The 18,359-nt window shown below is 32.4% G+C and overlaps 1 protein-coding gene across 1 annotated transcript in view; it reads right to left on the reverse strand.

Annotated features, from left to right (window-relative positions):
* The window catches only part of LOC118202254 (large ribosomal subunit protein mL62), a 38,929-nt gene extending 21,918 nt beyond the window's left edge, over positions 1–17,011 (reverse strand). The window contains exons 1-2 of the mRNA XM_085820528.1: positions 16,749–17,011; positions 886–931 (exon numbers count right to left, since the gene is read on the reverse strand). Coding sequence (XP_085676654.1) covers positions 886–931; positions 16,749–16,901 — 199 coding nt within the window. The 5' untranslated portion in view covers positions 16,902–17,011. The remainder of the gene's footprint in view (positions 1–885; positions 932–16,748) is intronic.
* Positions 17,012–18,359: the final 1,348 nt, after the last annotated feature.

The following is an 18,359-nucleotide window of genomic DNA, read 5'->3' on the forward strand; positions in this document are numbered from 1 at the left end:
CTTCAAATACTAATTCAACCATCGTGGTACTGCAGGCAGAAGAATGATTTGTCCAAAAACCAAATGTCATGCCATTTGGATGTCCATCTCTGCCATTCAGTATACTATTTCAAAAACAAATGCCCATGGTTTAAAGATAAGTGAAGCAATGGATGCCAGCGGACAGTCCGCTGTACTGTAAATGATATCAAATTGTTAGTACAGACACCGACTGCTGTGTTACAGACTACATTTGTTGTGATATTGTTGTGGATGTGGCAGTGCACTCCATCAATGCAATGTACACAATATGCGTGTCTTTCCGTGCAGTGGTATGGCGAGACAGTTGCAATGGCCTCTTGTCCATTAGTTGTTCCCTCCTGTATCCACCAATTCCACTTCATATGACTGTTACTTAGCTACATCTGACACAATGACCAATTTTCTTGAAATATAAGCTGAAATCTCTGTATGTAATTATTTTGCCTCGATCAAACTCAGAAAACATGCTCAAATAAAGCTTTTGGTTTTCTACAACGCATACTGAAGTTGCACGCACAAAAAAAATCTTGCGAGAAAACAATTCACCTTATTTAAAATGGCAATATTTCCTCACTTTATATATGAACTGTAAGGAGTGCTGCAGTCATCCATAATGTGCATGTGCTCTGAAATTATAATCATTGCATATTCGATCGTGATAGACACACAATACAAGTTTCATGCTGTCTGGATGATTTTTTTCATAGTGTTACATTTTGGGCAGCCAGCAATTTAATAATGTATTAAAGTCTAAGTTAGGAAATCAGTACTATTCACTTCACAAAAATGATGTAAATAACGCTAGATTATTCATAAAACTATGAAGAAAATAAATATAACATTTTCTGCAGGGAAAACACTTACCAACAGGTATAATTCCAGAAAATTTTCCATCTTGTCTTTCTACAGGCTAAAACAGAAAAATATTATTATTATATAATGAAAAAGAACAAAAAAAATTACTTTTCAAAATTTAACTGCAGTGTTTTTACAAACATCCTATTTACAAATTATTGCATTGGTCATGAAATGTGCACATCTAAAAGTCTTTTTAACAGCATTCTCATTTATAGGCTTTCAATCTTTGCTGCCATTAAGAGTTTGAAAAACAAACAGTCTTCTATATAATATATCGATATTTTTATAAACATTCTTATTTATCATAAATAAAAGTTTTATTATATAGCACCAAGCCTGGATTTTATGCAATTACCATATATTCTGGTATACAATGTGCACTTGTAATACAAAAAACAAGATCAAAATTTATAGGTGCATGTTATACACTGGATATAAAAATGATAAGATTTAAAATTAAGGAAAAAATGAGAATGCAAAAATTAGATTTCAACATGTACCTGAATGTTTCTTTTTTTTTTTTTTTTAAATGATATAACTTATGAACTGAAAAATTTTTCATTATCGAATAACATGAAACGTTGGTCCCATATTCATCTTCCATTATACCTTCAAATTATATTTCATCTTCACCATAACTGTTAAATAAAATAATATAATCTTCCATTGCAACTGTTAGATATACTATACTTCTTTAATGACTTTTGAATTATGTTGAGTTTTATTTCATTCCATGCTTTTATGATTCACTCACACACTGTTTCTAGACTGGCATGCCATTTTTTTTTTTTTTTTTTTTTTTTTTACATCTTTTTTTCACCTCTTAACATCCACGTACTTCACTATTGTTTTAAACTTTCTTTGAACAATTATTTAATACATACATCTAAAGGCTGAACTAATGGCATCAATCCACCTTGAATACCTGCCAAGTCTGTATTACACTTTTTCAGCAATTTTTTATTATTATCCATTAGATGGGATAAGAGCATCTCCTAAACTAAAAGACTTTCTAGATTCTTTAAGGGAACAGAACACTTTCATCAAACATTTCTTATCTATTTCACATGAACATGAATGAAAACACTTTCAGAAAATTACATTTAAGCACTGTCTTTTAAAAATAATCAGGGTTTAATTTTTTACTGTCTGCTAAATAGGAAAGCACTATGATGAGGTGAAAATTTTCTCAAGAACCATTTTTGTTCCTTTCACATCAGTTGTTTTATTTCATATCTTATCAAACATTCCTGTAGTTTGATCCATATTTCCAATAGACAGTAAATAATTTTTTGGCCTGGTAGGTCAATAATATACTTTTCAAAATTTATCGATCTGCTGTCCAAATCTTTCAGATGCCTTTGCCAAATGTTAGTTTTTCTCGTGGAACTAAATCATTCCAAGCCATAAATCAACTATACCAACTTAAAGTTGCTTTAGAGTTTTCACTTCCAATTGCATTCTTTTTTTGCCCACTTTAAGGCAAATAAATGTGCACTGTTTTTGTCACAATTAATGCATTCTGGTGATTTTCTAATGGATCTTTCATCAACATCAAACATCCTTGCTGCAGCACGATTTCCATTTTCTTTGTCAAACTGAATGACTTTGCATTTGAAACCAGCATTGTGTTTGTTTTGTTTGGTAGGAGCTATATTCTCAACTGAAAGGAACAATAGATCAACTGTATTTTAAACAAACAAATGTGATTTACTAAAGCTTCAATGTTCACTTCAAAATCGCGACTTTGAATGACTACAGAAAGAGAAAATATCTAAATCCTAATTCTGCGAATTCATTTGGGTCAGAAGTGCATTCTTATTTCAAATAATGTGCTTCTTTTCTTCAAACCCTCAAATAAGATTCTTGCACATACCTGCACTGAATACAACCTACCCTCTCTGCAAAGTTATTTAGTCCCTCTAGCATTTCTCCTACACACATATTGTTTCCCTTATCGCTTGTCAATTTAGTATACTATCATTCGAAAGCCTGGGGAAAATGTTCTAATAAATGACTTCAAAAGATAAAAGCATGACATATGTATCTTTCAGGTTTTTTTGCAAAAAAGGATGCACATTTCAAGGTGAATATACTTTAAAAATGTAGTTTAAAATTATAGCTGTGCATTACATGCTGGAATTACTTGGCACATATTTTGTTATTTATCAACCAATTAATTCCTTTAATTTTCAAAAATATTTTTAGGCCCCAGTTAACTGTGGATATAGAATTTGCACAAGAGGCATGAACATATATTAGAATTACAGTAAAATTAATATAAGCTTACATTTAAGGTGAATATACTTAAAAAATGTAGTTTAAAATTATAGGTGTGCATTACATGCTGGAAAATACAGTACTTTGCCCTTCTCCATCTATTTAAAGATACATCATAAATAAAATTACTATTTATAAGTTTATATACAATACTTCTCAATTATCTAACCGAGGGAAGACCTAACCAAAAATATTTATGTCAATAACCAGACATAAATGCTAAATTTATCTATACTGTGAAGTATAAAGCCCACTTTCAGGAGAACAAAATAATAAAACCTCTGTTTCTTTATCAAAGCTATGTACAAACTATGAAACATTAGTCAAAACTACACCTGCATATATGTGTTTATAATCAGCATTACAGTAGGAACAGAGAATTTGTACCTTTAAGTTGTTATATTTCATCCTTCTCCTACTTGGCGCATACGTATTTTGGTATTTATCAACCAATTAATTCCTTTAATTTTCAAAAATATTTTTAGGCCACAGTTAACTGTGGATATAGAATTTGCATAAGAGGCATGAACATATATTAGAATTACAGTAAAATTAATACAGGGGTGTTTGTGGGACCCCAAAAAATCCCCTGAAACTTTTACGGACTTACTACCTACATTTTGGAGTTTCGAGAAGGGGGGGGAGAGAAATGAAAAATTACAATTATGAAGTATTGAATGACCTAATTATAAAAGTTCAATGAATTATTTTTTTTGCAAAATTAATAACCATAAATTTTCGAACATATAAATACTACATTTTATGTAAATATTTTAAATTACCTGAATTAATTCTTTAAAAAAAAAATTATCTAATTTCTGCTGCTTTTTTTTATTTTCTGATGTTTGTGGGCTTGTCTTTCTTTTGTGGTGAACTTCATAATTGCAGGAAGGTTGACTTTTATTTTCCTCATTTACAGTTGAAGAAATTTCCTCGAGAACTGCACATGCAGAGGTAGAAGCAGTTTGCTTTTCTGCTAATGTAGAAGTTTTTCAGAGACTTTTATAGGTGACGCATCTGAAATACATGTTTTTAAGTCCTCTTGATATGTTTTCCAACTTCTGTTCATATTCAGTAAGAGATCTGTGTGAATTGGATCAGTCATTGGATTTTTTTTGCCATATTTTTCACATGAGGTTTCTTTAGAAGCCATTAAATCATACTTAATAGTCTGCACTGCATCTATGGAATGAATCTTAAGAGAGGTTCTATAGTCAGTGACAAGTGTATCCATTAAGTTGAATGCACTTTCCACTAATGGGCCATGGAAGCAGCTAAGGCAAGCTTTGACCAATTTAGCCAATGTAGGATACTTATAATCATTTGTGAAATCATCTTTTAAATTAAAAACTTTAGACCAATGTTTATCAATTGTACATTTGACTTGATTTCCACTTTCATCAGATGTGGAGAGCATTTCTTTGGTGATATCAATATCACTCTGGTATAACCTTATTTCAGCTTCTACTTTTGACTTTTCATTATCACTAAAAATATGGGACATAAAAGATGATAATTTTTCAAAAGCTAATATTGTACTGGTTTTACCTCTTAGCTCTGGATCTAATGCTGTAAAACTAATTAGATATGAATTTTTTTTACACGTGCATCAATAAAGGAAACGAAAATTTTACACAGCGGAGAAAAAGAAGTTGAGAAGTGATCAATGACAAATAGCTAATACGGCGAAAAATCCCCCTTCTCTACTTATTGGCGCCACGCCAGGAGAGATAAGACCTTTGAACCCAGAGTCATGTGATCGCACATCTGGTCGAACGAAGTCTCTCCCTTTTTTTACTGCCGCGCCTACTTGCCGAAAAGAATCCAGAAGAGAATGTCCGAGAACTGGGGGAATGAGTCATAACTCGCAATAAGAAAAGAACAAAAAAGAAGCTTTTTCCCCCTTTTCACACATTATCACTGCCTTTGGAGAAAGAAAGGAAAAGTTTTCACCACACACACTGACCTTGCGTTTTCTGCTTTCAAAGCAAACAAAATTACCCGGATCAAAATAAATAATTCATTATTATTCCTACTTCCTTTTGAACGACGATCCCTGGAATTTCCGGGTATCGAAGTTCAAAATCCCCGGAATTCCAGGGTTTCCCCGGAGCACAAACACCCCTGTTAATATAAGCTTACATTTAAGGTGAATATACTTAAAAAATGTAGTTTAAAATTATAGATGTGCATTACATGCTGGAATATACAGTAATTTGCCCTTCTCAATCTATTTAAAGATACATCAATAAAATTACTATTTATAAGTTTTATATACAGTCAAAAGTCTTTAATCCGGACTCGTCGGGACTTCGGCGATTCCGGATTATTGATTTTTCCGGATTATAGATCATCAGTTTAAATCTGGTAAGATGGCATGCAGAAATGATAAAATTAAAAATATGAAACCGTAATTTATAAAATAATGAGCAATTATGATCTAAAGGGTATCAAAATTTACCAAAAAAGAAGCCTAATATTTATTTGTTTACTTTATTAAACATTTCTTTCAACGCGCGGATGCGTTAAGCATACCTTACGCATAGCCGAAATTAGAAAATTGCAACCAGAAAACTATTTGATTTGTATTCGTGATATTTATAATGACGAGGAATTTGATTTAAATCATATCAAAGACGGAGTACATCGAAATTAAATACTACATTTAGTAAGGAATTATAAGCACAATAAAATAAAAACATCTGCCCTGAAGATAACAATAGTGTTGACAGATCAACTTCCAGTTCATTGCGTGCCGCGACGTCCCCCCCCCCCCGCGCAAAGCAGCGTCAAATTGATAAACAGATTTCGGAACGGTTAGATAAACAAAGGATATGCTTTTATCCATTTTTTGTAGCCATTCGTTTTTTGTTTGATGGACATCGAAACATACTTTCGTTTTCTAGATCCTTTGGGAGCTCCAGCATCGGAAATTCTATTTGACATAATCAAAAGTTCAAGCTTACTTTTAGAAAATTGCTCTTACAATCTGCAAAAAATAATAAGCCGGATCCAATTCGAAGATTAAGGAACAACGCAATTATCAACATTAACTGAAATAGATAATTAGATAATTTTAGCTTATACCGTCCGTTATACATTAAACGCGCACGCGAAAACGTATTCTGCACTTGCGCAGACGCATATGCGCAGTCGTAAATGTCTTGCGCGCACGAGTAAAACGCCTATGCGCATGCGTCAATGCGGCGCATGCGCAGAAAGATTTTAGTTTTGAGGTCTGGATTATAGATCATTCCGGATTACGGGTGTCCGAATTAACGACTTTTGACTGTACAATACTTCTCAACTATCTAACTGAGGGAACACCTACCCAAAAATATTAATGTTAATAACCAGACATAAATGCTAAATTTATCTATACTGTGAAGTATAAAGCCCCTTTTCAGGACAACAAAATACGTAGGATGTTTTTTTTTTTCAACCTCCGATCGCACAGTACGATGGCCAGATATGCGGCAGGTGGTTGGTGTGCATAGTAGGTGACTGCGTATCTCCCCCTCCACATGCTCTGTCACTGTCGTATTCAACATGCTATTTTCTGTTGAGTTGCAGTCACGTAAACATGGCTGTCGCTATTGATTCTCCAGGCAAGTGTGAATTGCGAGCTGTTATTCGTTTCTTGCAGGCAGAAGGAAACAGTGCAGCGGAAATTCATCGAAGAATGAGTCGAGTGTATGGAAACAGCTTTATGAAAGATGGCGTTGTTCGTGAATGGTGTCGCAAATTTAAAGATGACCAACCTGATGTGCATGATGAAGGGGGTCAAGGACGCAAGTCTGTCATTACAGACGACATTGTTCAACGAGTAGACTAAGCGGTTTAACCTTCTAAAACCGGGCCGAAATTCTCATAATATAGCCTTCAGACCGGCGCGATCCGAAACAGTTTTGCCCCCTCTTTGACATTTTCCTAATGAGAAAAGTCGTTAGTCCCCCTCCATGGATGAAGTAAAATTTACATGTTTGTCGGACGCTTATGTCCCATAGTAGAGGGGTTGCTAGATTTGCAATTTTTTTCAATGATTTTTCTGCTTTCATTTAAATGAAGTTCTAAATAAATAGTGCATAAATAAATATGCATATCCAGTGCACAATTTATTTAGAACAAAATGTATGCAATGTTTATATTTCACTCACTATTTCTAATCAATTTCGTAAATAATTTGTGAATTTTTTTAATTTGTTTTCAATCTTCATTTATATTTGCGTATTTTCGTATTAGAAATTAGAAAGCGAGAACAAAATTTAACAAAATATAGTAAATACGGACTAGATTTGTAAGTCTGCAGGCTGGAATGTGATTTTTAATGACATATTTTCATTAATAAAATAATGGTAATGACTCATTTAATGAAATAATAATAATAATAATATTTATTACCATTAGATGATTAGAATGAGATTCAATACAATTAGATTTTGAGATGAACTTACAGCAATAATAAAGCTTTACATACAATAACAGAGATTTAAATCTGCGTTTTTCGATAATTTTGTTATTATAATATAAAAATCAAAATCCGAGATACATTGGTTGTGTTTAATCATTTAACTTTAACAAATATTACATTGGACTATCAGGCAAAGAAGGTATATCTTTAACGAGAATTTTTCTTTGTAAAATTGGCTTTTGTTTATGTTAGCAGAGAAAAAAATCCGTGACCTATACATGCAATCATCAAAAAAATTTTGAGAACAGTTTTAAATGTTCATGAAGAATTAATTATACATCAATTTCTATTCATAGGTAGAAATTTCGTCTAAAACCATCATTATATCCAAATGTTGAAGTCTATTTCATTTTCAACGAATATTCAATTTGCACATAATATATTTTCTAATTTATTTTAGAAAGAGTAATCTTTCACGTTTTCAAAAGAATAAGGACATACTGGGTGTTGACACAATGTAGTAAATTTGTTTTTCATATTTCTTCCAGTAATGAAAACAATTACCCTGGTATATTTTCAAAGCAAAATTAAGAAAACCATTTACGCCAAATTTTGCATAAAGTATCTTCTCGTGTATTTTTTTATTAAAGTGTGGAATTTTCTCTTTGAAAATATCAAAAATCATGAATGGAGCAAAATTAATTCATGAGAAATAACTTTGAAATGTAATAATTCCATCGTAATATGAAATAGTGGAGAAAAGTGCAATACAGTTTATTTAGTCACAAATAATCCCCCTCATATGCATAATTTATGTACTGTCGATTGAGAAATATAGGTTAGTAAATTAAACCAGTTATTTCAATACTTTTCCTTTATCAATATTTTTACGGGCTCTTCAGTAGAGCAATAAAGGTGGCTGAAAACTTGTAGCTCGCTTGGTTTTGAATCCCGGCTAAATAGTTGGATTCAAGGTTTTTGTGTAACGTAAATGCAAGCCAGCTTTTCTTAGAAAGTCCTCCACGAAGGCATAACTCCCCTTATACAGGTAATTGTTGTGTGCTTTGATGTAACTCAGTAAACGAACAAAATTAATCCAATCAAACCCGAAGAACAGGTTGATTACATGTGGAGGTTTCCACCAGGAACGTAAATGCGAGCAATTTTCTCTTAAAAAGGTTTACATGAAAGCATCCTTCCCCTTAAGCAGATAGCGTTCACGTGCTTTTCCGTAATCCAATCCTAATTTTCATACATTTAATAGTAAGTTGACATACACCTTATTACAGACAAAATAACAACCTTTTTTAAAGATATTTTTTTTATAACTTGTCTGAATTCCCTTTATCTCTTGAGGAGTATAAGAATTTCAGCAAATAAAACTGGCCGAAATTTTATACAATGTAACTGATGTTTTGATTCAATTTAGAAGTAACGTGAGCTTTACTGATATTTAAATACTTTTTGGCAGATCTCATCCTAAAAGAGGGTCTAAAGATAAATTGATTTTATTTAATTTACAATCAATGAAAATCATTGAAAGCAATCACTGAATGAATGAAAATCACAAAAACTATTATGCATACAATTGTCTCTTATTTATCTCCTGATAAATCAGACAAAATTGCCTACATAATAGAAGCACTTTGAAAGAGTTAACAGTTCTTAAGGGTTTTATGCACTCCACAAAAAAAATGTCAAAATAAAATCTTATTATTCATAAGTATGAAAAGGAAGTAAACGATAAAAGCGGTTTTACCTATTTACTAGAAGGGCATTAAATCTAAAATATTAATCTATTCTTATTTGTTATGATTAAAAAACATTAAATATGGTAAGCTTAAAGAGCGTGCAAAATCGCTGACGTTTTAATCATAGCAAAAGTCAGTACTAAAAAAATTAGCATTAAAATTATGAGACAGATTGAGAGAAAGATGGCCTCTATTTGATTTTCAAGTATATTGGCGCGAGACGAAACCTGCGGTTGTTTGCCAAAATGTAGCCAAACAGATAAGAAGAGGGAAATAATGCGTAGCCAGCGGCTACTCTGAGCAGCGACAATGGACCACCCAGAGATCTACAGATAGGCGATTCTCTAAAAATAGGGAGGGCATGGATGGTACGACAGTTGTACCAATGCCGGCGTCTGAGAAAGTCATTCTCCTGGTACAACTGCTGTACCAGCCGGCTTCAGAAAGTTATGCAAAATCGAATTCACTAAGGTTCACCATAAGTGAATTATCGATGAAATTTCCAGAAGTTTCAAGATCTTCCCTGTACTCTATCATTACTGAACAGTTGTGCTACAGAAAAACGTTTGCACTCGCTGGGTCCCACAGATGTTGACTGACGACCACAAAACTCGCCGAATGGTTGCAGCGTCTGAGTTTCTTGACCGTTACAATACTGACGAAGAAGATTTTTTGAAATCCATTGTGACAGGTGATAAGACATAGGTTCAATATGACATGCCCGAAACGAAACGACAATCACAACTATGGATGCACACAAATTCTCCAAAGAAATACACAAAATTCAAACAAACCTTTAACAACTGTAAGGTTATGGCAACTGTTTTTTTTGGGGGGACCAAAAAGATGTGTTGCTTGTGGAGTTTATGTAGCCTGGAACAACAATTGATGCAGATTCATATTGTGAAACTTTGCGACGCTTACGGAGAGCTATTCAAAACAAACGAAGAGGCATGCTGACTTCTGGAATTGTTCTGATCCACAATGCCTGTCCTCATAGCGCTCGTGTAACCCAACGGCTCCTTCAGCAATTTCAATGGGACATTTTCGAACATCCACCATATAGTCTCGAGCTAGCGCCGAGTGACTTTCATCTGCTCCCTGAACTGAAGCACTGGCTTGGAAGTGCTTACAAAATGACGTGGAGCTGAAAGAAACCGTCATAACTCATTTCCAATCATTGGCGGGGACATTTTATGAAGAGGGTATTGCAAAGCTTGTTCACAGATATGACAAATGCCTTAATCGTCAAAGTGCTTATGTAGAGAAATAAACTGTATTGTACATCACTTTTGGTAATAAAATCTTTTTTGTATATTCACCCGTCTTTTCTTTATAGCCCATCGGAGGTTGAAAAAAAAAAATAGCCCTCGTAATAAAACCTCTGTTTCTTTATCAAAGCTATATACAAACTATGAAATAGTAGTCAAAACTACACCAGCATATATGTGTTTATAATCAGGATTACAGCAGAAACAGAGAATTTGTACCTTTAAGTTGTTATATTTCATCTTTCTCCTACTTGGCACATATTTTGGTATTTATCAACCAATTAATTCCTTTAATTTTCAAAAATATCTTTAGGCCACAGTTAACTGTAGATATAGAATTTGCATAAGAGGCATGAACATATATTAGAATTACAGTAAAATTAATATAAGCTTACATTTAAACTTAACTAATAAAATGCCAGAGAGAGGACATTTATAATGAAACTTATTTAATATGACAAAACACAGCAAACAAGCATAAAATAAATTTCAGTTATAAATAAGAAAGACTGCATAATGATAAAAAAAAGAAGGGGACATGTTGATTATAGGAATTTTAAATTTATTCCTATCAATTAAATGTATAATCAGTGCCATAAAAAGAAATGTGGGCCCTGTTACTGAGTCGGCCTTCAAATAAGTAAAAGAAAAAATATCTCGATGAATGATAGTTTTATAAGGAAGGATGGTATATTTGTTAAAAATTAAAAAAGTGATATTTTAAATACAGAGATGCTCTTAAAAAAGGTATTAGTTATTGTTAACAGAATTATGATCCCAACTCTCAAGTGTTCCTCCAGACTGAAGGGAAGGGATTTAACAGTATAAACTGGATATTGTAGTACATAAAAGGCATACTATTTATAATTTTTCACAAGAAACAAAAGACTGAAAAAGTAAAAAAATAAATAAAACATATATTTTTCAATGTTACTCTCCCTGACCTGATAAGGTCAACATTGTTGCGTGTTTTCCTGTAGCTAACTCTTCACAGCCAAATTTACTCTGGTAACAAATAATGCTACAAGTAAATAATTTCATTTTCTACATAAAATGTGCATTCTATACGTCAATGAATTAATAGGGTATACACTGAATTTGATGCTTCAGCACAGTGCTGAAAAACCTTTCTATCAGGATATTGCTGTGAGGTAATAATAAAATTATCAGCATTACTTTGCTCAGTTCTCCAGATTAGTAAAATCCATTTTTATCTTGCAATTTTGAAATGCAGTACCATACTACAATCATTCAAAGAACAGTAAAAGTTTCATCATCCAAAACAATGAAATGGTAAACTGCAAATTCAGTTTCCAATTGTTCAACATCAACAGAAAGTTTTTGAACAATGAAATCATAAACTGAACATAAGAAAATGAAATTTTCCTTCTCAATGAAACATCCACTACTTCTGTACACTTCAAAATCTCACTGTTCATGAGCATTTTTTTTTGGGGGGGGGTATATACTGACAGCGATAAAACTATATTTACGGGTACCCCTTGGCAAAAATTGGTAATTTTTAGTGGTACATGGATTCAGAGTTTGTGCAATTCTTTGACCTGTTATTTTGATTTTGTGGAGTGGTGATTTTAGTGCCATAAACCGCCGCTACACAAAGACAAAATAACAAGTCAAAGAATTGCACAAACTCGGCATCCATGTACACACTAACCTATTTTCACTTAAAGAAAAATCAAAGAATTGCATAAACTAGGCATTGCTCACTCCCTTGGCTTTATCCATGTACACATTGACCTATTTTCACTTGAAAAAACATCACATAATTGCACAAACTTGGCATTGCACTCTCTTCACTTTGTTTATTTGCACATCGATATATTTTCACTTAAAAAAATTAAAGGAGCACACAATTCTACAGTAGAGGCAAACAAAAACTATATAATCTCAATAAACTACATTTTAAACCAAACCATAAAATAACATAAAAAAGGAAAAACCTCTTATGCATCTAAGCACTACATAAAGCAAATATCCACTTAACTTATTTAGAAATTTCTTCATCTTCAGTTTGTGACACGCAAAATTCCTTAACATCATCCAAAAACTTCCTAAAATTATCTAAACTTGAATCTGTATATTGGCGTCACCACATAAATTTAAAAAAAAAAATTAGAGTAAAATCATCCATAGTTCCGGACTATCCGGAAAATGGCTACTAAGTAAACCTTCATTTACACACCAGTCAATTAATGCTCTTTCTCCTTTCGTTTCAAATCGTACAGAAACTTCAAATTAATCTTACTACATTCAGCCCTTTTACCATCTAAACAACAAAACATGCAATGTAAGAACAAACAAACAACACACAACAAAACATCCCATAATTCAAAATTTACCACAATCATGCCACGGATTACGTCATAATAGGTTTGCCATAAAATTCAACTGCTCGGGTTAAAATAAATGAAACAACTTGCCGATAAACAGCCCAACAACTTGGCGATAATACAAGCGGTATCCTTCAGTCTACTCTAACCCTCACAGCCTCCTTTGTAAAATTTCTTCACACTAGGACAAAACTTACTAATCTGTGAAACTTTAAGTTCCTCACCCTGTCCAAAATGTAAACTGTAGTCTTAGCACCATTTGCTATTCTTCAGTTTCTTATCATTAAATAGCAGGTCAGGATCGTCCTTCTGGATTTTCCTTTTGTGAAAGTCAACAATAAAAACTGATGTATCATCATCAGCCTTAATGGCTTAACAAATCCCAGTGTTAAATACGGGAAAAAAGCAACAAGTTTCCTTCAGAGATATGTATTTAAGCAGCTTCTTGTAAAAGAAAGTCATTAATGAAAATAAAAGGGAAAGTTAGTAGAGAGTTAAATTCATGTGCAAGATTTTGTATTGGCATAAAATCAGCATTTTTTTATCATAAGCACTTTTATCATAAAATCTTCTCAGTGTAAACTCAGCGCCATTCATCGTTTGGTCAGCTAATAATTAATGAACAGTTTGCAGTTTCTTGGCTTTCGCCCCTTATTAAGTGAAAGAAACAATGAAAGAGAAAATCTTGATTAATTGCTTTATCCCTTCTGGAAACTGTGGAAAGAAACATGAAATACATTATATTGTGGTATAGGAAAGTTTTGGTCTGCATGCTGCATTGTACTGTAAAGTGGTGTCTAGTGTCAGTGGGGGGTCAATTAGAGAGAAGATTGATTAGAAGACAGTGAGAAATAAATTGATCTTTAAAAGAATTTTATTTTAATACTCATAAAGAGTCATGTGATATAATGTCTACAGGGTAATCTTAAATGAGTAATTGTCCAAAATTTGAGAAAATAAAATGTTATCATAAAATACCACAGAGAAGATATTCAAGAAACTTAGATGAAGTTTTTAGGAAGGTGAGAAGGCATGAGAAGAGGATGTATAGGAAGAAAAAGATAATTTTTTACCTATTTAAAAAATGTATGCTGTTTGTTTTTATTTACATTGACTTTTATAACTAAGCATTTAGCAATGGTAGTTTTTATGCGAGTACTTGTCAATCAGAACTGCGCACTTTTATCTGCAGGTTTTTATTAGGAAACTACTTTTAATACTTATCTCGAATCTCATATTTATATAGTAAAAAAAGTTTAATTTAGACCTTTTCTTATTTTCACAAATATATCTACTTACTCTGTTCAGTCTAAGACCAAATTACAACAATGAATACAAAAACTAAACAGAATACTTTCAATGCAAACACAAATACATGAAGAAAAAACAAAAAGATTTTCATAATACTTACTTAAAAACTGAGATTATTTTCAAATATTTAATTTAAAAAAAATGAGAATTAACAAGATTTAATTCAGACTGAAAAGATGCATGAAACAGACAAAACCCCGGAAAAAAAAATAAAATATTCCTTCTTTCTGCTATCAGCACCAAAATAAAATACAATTAATATTTCTTTAAAACAACTACTTTTGGCTCTAGGCAATATGTGGAGATGATCATCTTAAGTGGGTGATATTCAATACCAATTTTTATTTATAATCTCAAAAATACTGGTCACATTCAGAAAAAGTCACCTAAGAAGGACAGTTACCTTAAAAGATATAAAGCATAAAATGAACCATTCCTGCCAGAAACAAATGACCCCAGCTACTACAATGACTGTCACTATTCAGACACGTAAAAAAATTGGGTACTTTTCCGTTTTGCCGGCGCAGGCGATAAAGTTGCTAATAATGGTACAACTGATGCTAAATGGAATATCCTTGCTGGTAACCTATTATGCCTCATTTTCAAAACAAGTAGCAGCCATTTCTTATCAGACTGATTGTTTCTTTCAATACTGGCATGCAATTACATAGAATTTTTACCAGATAGTTCAATTTTATGCCTTAAGGCCATACACGGTAATTAAGTCAATTAGGATTCAATCACATCGCTCACACGAAGGCGAAAATACAGAAAAGGCAAAGTCAATGGTTAAATTCATCAATTTTAATGAGAATGTACTAACGAAGTAAAGGACTGCAGTTTTACATAATTTCTGAGTAAGCTATTTGTATAAATTGAAATAATTCTTGCATTGAAACCTGTATTCCAAACTAAGATTGATTTAACTTGAAATTAATGTAAATAATTACTGAGAGAGTTAGATTTTTGTAACATAGTTTACATGAGATGAGATTACTTGGGGGTCACGTGATATGAACCAGCAAATCAGGATGTTGAACCATGAAAGCATAGTAAATTCTTAAATTAACGTCTTTTTACAAATTTATTGTTTTTATTTATTGGCTTTTTACAAAATTTTAAATGATATTAAAATGTTTATGCCTTTAAAATAAAAAATTCTTAGAACTAACATTTGTTAACATTTTTTATGCGTGTACTGTATGCTGTCACCATTAAAGTCTGCTTGGCGAGAATTGTGTCAGCAAAACGGAAAAGTACCAAAAATTGTATTCATGAATTAAAAGAAAAAAATTTTTCTTGTCTAAACTAAGAAACATGGGGGGAGTACAGAATCAACCACTGCTTGGCGCGTTTTTACGAATTGCACAACTCGGTATCCACGTACACATCGACCTATTTTCACTTAAAAAAACTTCATAGAATTGCAAAAATTTGGCATTGCACACTCCCTTGACTTTATCCATGTATACATCGATCTATTTTCAGTTAAAAAGTCAAAGGAAATTGACAAAAAATCATATTCTTCTTACTCTTGTAAAAAACGGCAAATAAGTGGGCGATTCTGCACTTCACCCAAAACAGGATTACTCCCAACTTTTCAAAGAAAAACATGCCACTGAGATATTTTATGAAAGAAAAAGGTACTGTTCCAGGGAAAATATGCAAACGAGAACCTTAACGCAAAATGTCAATAGTTTTTTTCCGAATTTCCAGTGCAACACAAAAAAATCTTAACTGCATATGATAAAGATAAGGGGGAAAGCACAGAATCAGCCACTGCTTGGCGTGTTTTTAAGAATTGCACAAACTCGGTATCCATGTACACATCAACCAACTTTCACCTAAAAAAAAAAATCCCAGAATTGCACAAAAATGGCATTGTGCACTCCCTTGACTCCAAGCAAACGCCAAACAAATAAGTGGGCAATTCTGAACTTTTAACCAAGATAAGATTACTTTTCACATACCTGATATTACACATTTATTATTATTAGTTTCATAAACCTAAAGACTCCCAAATGCATCAATCTGAATGTAAGCAAATATTTTTCGGGTAAAACACAGAATCGCCTACTTATTTGTTTGGCGCTTTTTACAAGAGTAAGAAGAATTAGATTTTTGTCAATTTTCTTTGATTTTTTAAGTGAAAATAGGTCGATGTGTACCTGGATAAAGTCAAGGGAGTGTGCAATGCTACTTTTGTGCAATTCTGCGAGGTTATTTTAAGTGAAAATAGGTCGATGTGTACATGGATACCGAGTACGTGCAATTCTTAAAAACGCGGCAAGCAGTGGGTGATTCTGCACTTTCCCCTACTTTTGTACTTAATAACTGATTTCATAAGCTGTTTTTAAAATTTTCACTAAAATCTAACGAACGATTATAACCAACCTATGAATAGTATAGGTTCACAGAAAAATATGAATAGATAAATAAAATTAAAACCTTAAAAATATCTATATAAAAAAAATGAATCCTCATAAATGAATACCTTTGGTTTTGACAGATCAAGTGTACTATTTGGGTAAATGCGATCTAAGCTATGCTCACTTTTAAAACTTCTTACAGCTTTTAAATTAGTTACATTAAAGAAATTAAAAGTTCTTGTACTTGGCAAAGTTAGAAGTGCACGATGTAATAACATGTCTGCAGACTTATGTTATTAAATGAAAATTATAAAGGCAATATCAGCTATATACCAGATTAATAAATAAACATTTCGGTAAGGCAAGACTGACAGACATACGTCTTGTTTTGCACTTGAGAGGTCTTTCTGCCAGGCCAAGGGAAAAAAAAAAAACAAGTTGGGATAACTTCTCGCAAAGGACTTGTATATATTTTATTTAAATTCATCCTTTCATATTTAATCTAGAAAAAATTTTTACTGTGCTTTTACTGAAGAATTGTGTGAATTATATAATGTTTATTATGTAAAGATCTGCCAAGAAAAAGATTATGACTAAAAAGTGATGCTCCTGCTAATAATTGCTTTACACACAATAATTGCTCTTTTTGCTCTCTGCTAATTATTGCTCTTTATTATTAATATTATTATTATTATTATTATTCTCGAGCGTCAAGATGTAGAAACATCTTTTTACTCGACTTCTGATAAAAATCAGGGACCTGAACAGAAATCTTCACAGAAATACGGCACTGCATTCTTCACAGAAATCTCAACAGATGGCGACACATAGGTCGCATGCAGTTCTGCTTAGTTACGTTCCCATATTACCTTGAACCTCTAGGTATATAAAAACCTTGGTTCCTATATACCTAGAGGAGCCTTAGTTACGATGGGTGCCAACGGTGTTATATATGTAACTGTAACTGTATCTATTATTATCTTAACTATAACTGTAATATAGAATAGTTGATGAGTAATGTAGAATAAACGATGTTTGTGTACAACTTGTAATCATAACTGAGCAGTACCCAACACATATAAAATACAACACATGGCGCAGCCCGTCGTTGATTAAAAAAGAAAATCTTTTTTCAAGAACCATGCAGCCTCGGTAAAGATGTTCTAAACAAAAACATCATGGGAAGTTGTTTACTGTGAAATCGAAACTTATATCGCTGGTAAGTGAGTTGTTTATTTTTATTGGAAGTGGCTAAAAATACGTATATATAAACTATTTAATGTCCTAAATTAAATATGGATGGATTAAAGCCACCAAGTAATCTAAGTTTCGAAGGAAATTTAAGCGAAAATTGGAAGAAATGGAAACAAAAATTCCAAATTTATATGTTAGCGTCTGGTGGTATTACTAAATCACCTGAAATTAAAGTAGCTATTTTATTGCATATAATTGGTGAAGAAGCACTTGAAAAATTTAATACTTTTAATTTAAGTGAAGAAGATAAGAAGGATGTTGACAAAGTAATTGAAGCTTTCGAACATTTTTGCATACCGAAAGCAAACGAAAGTGTTGATAGACATATATTTTTCTGTCGAACACAACATGTAGGTGAATCGTTTGATGATTTCTTAACCGATTTAAAGAAATTAAGTAGCAACTGTGGATTTGCAGAATTAAAAGATAGTTTAATAAGGGATAGAATAGTAAGTGGAATTCTAAATAAAAATCTCAAAGAC

The sequence above is a fragment of the Stegodyphus dumicola genome, chromosome 7 (genome assembly GCF_044657685.1).
Source record: "Stegodyphus dumicola isolate Sdum_Otavi_A_Nest chromosome 7, ASM4465768v1".
In the NCBI taxonomy this organism is placed as follows: domain Eukaryota; kingdom Metazoa; phylum Arthropoda; class Arachnida; order Araneae; family Eresidae; genus Stegodyphus; species Stegodyphus dumicola.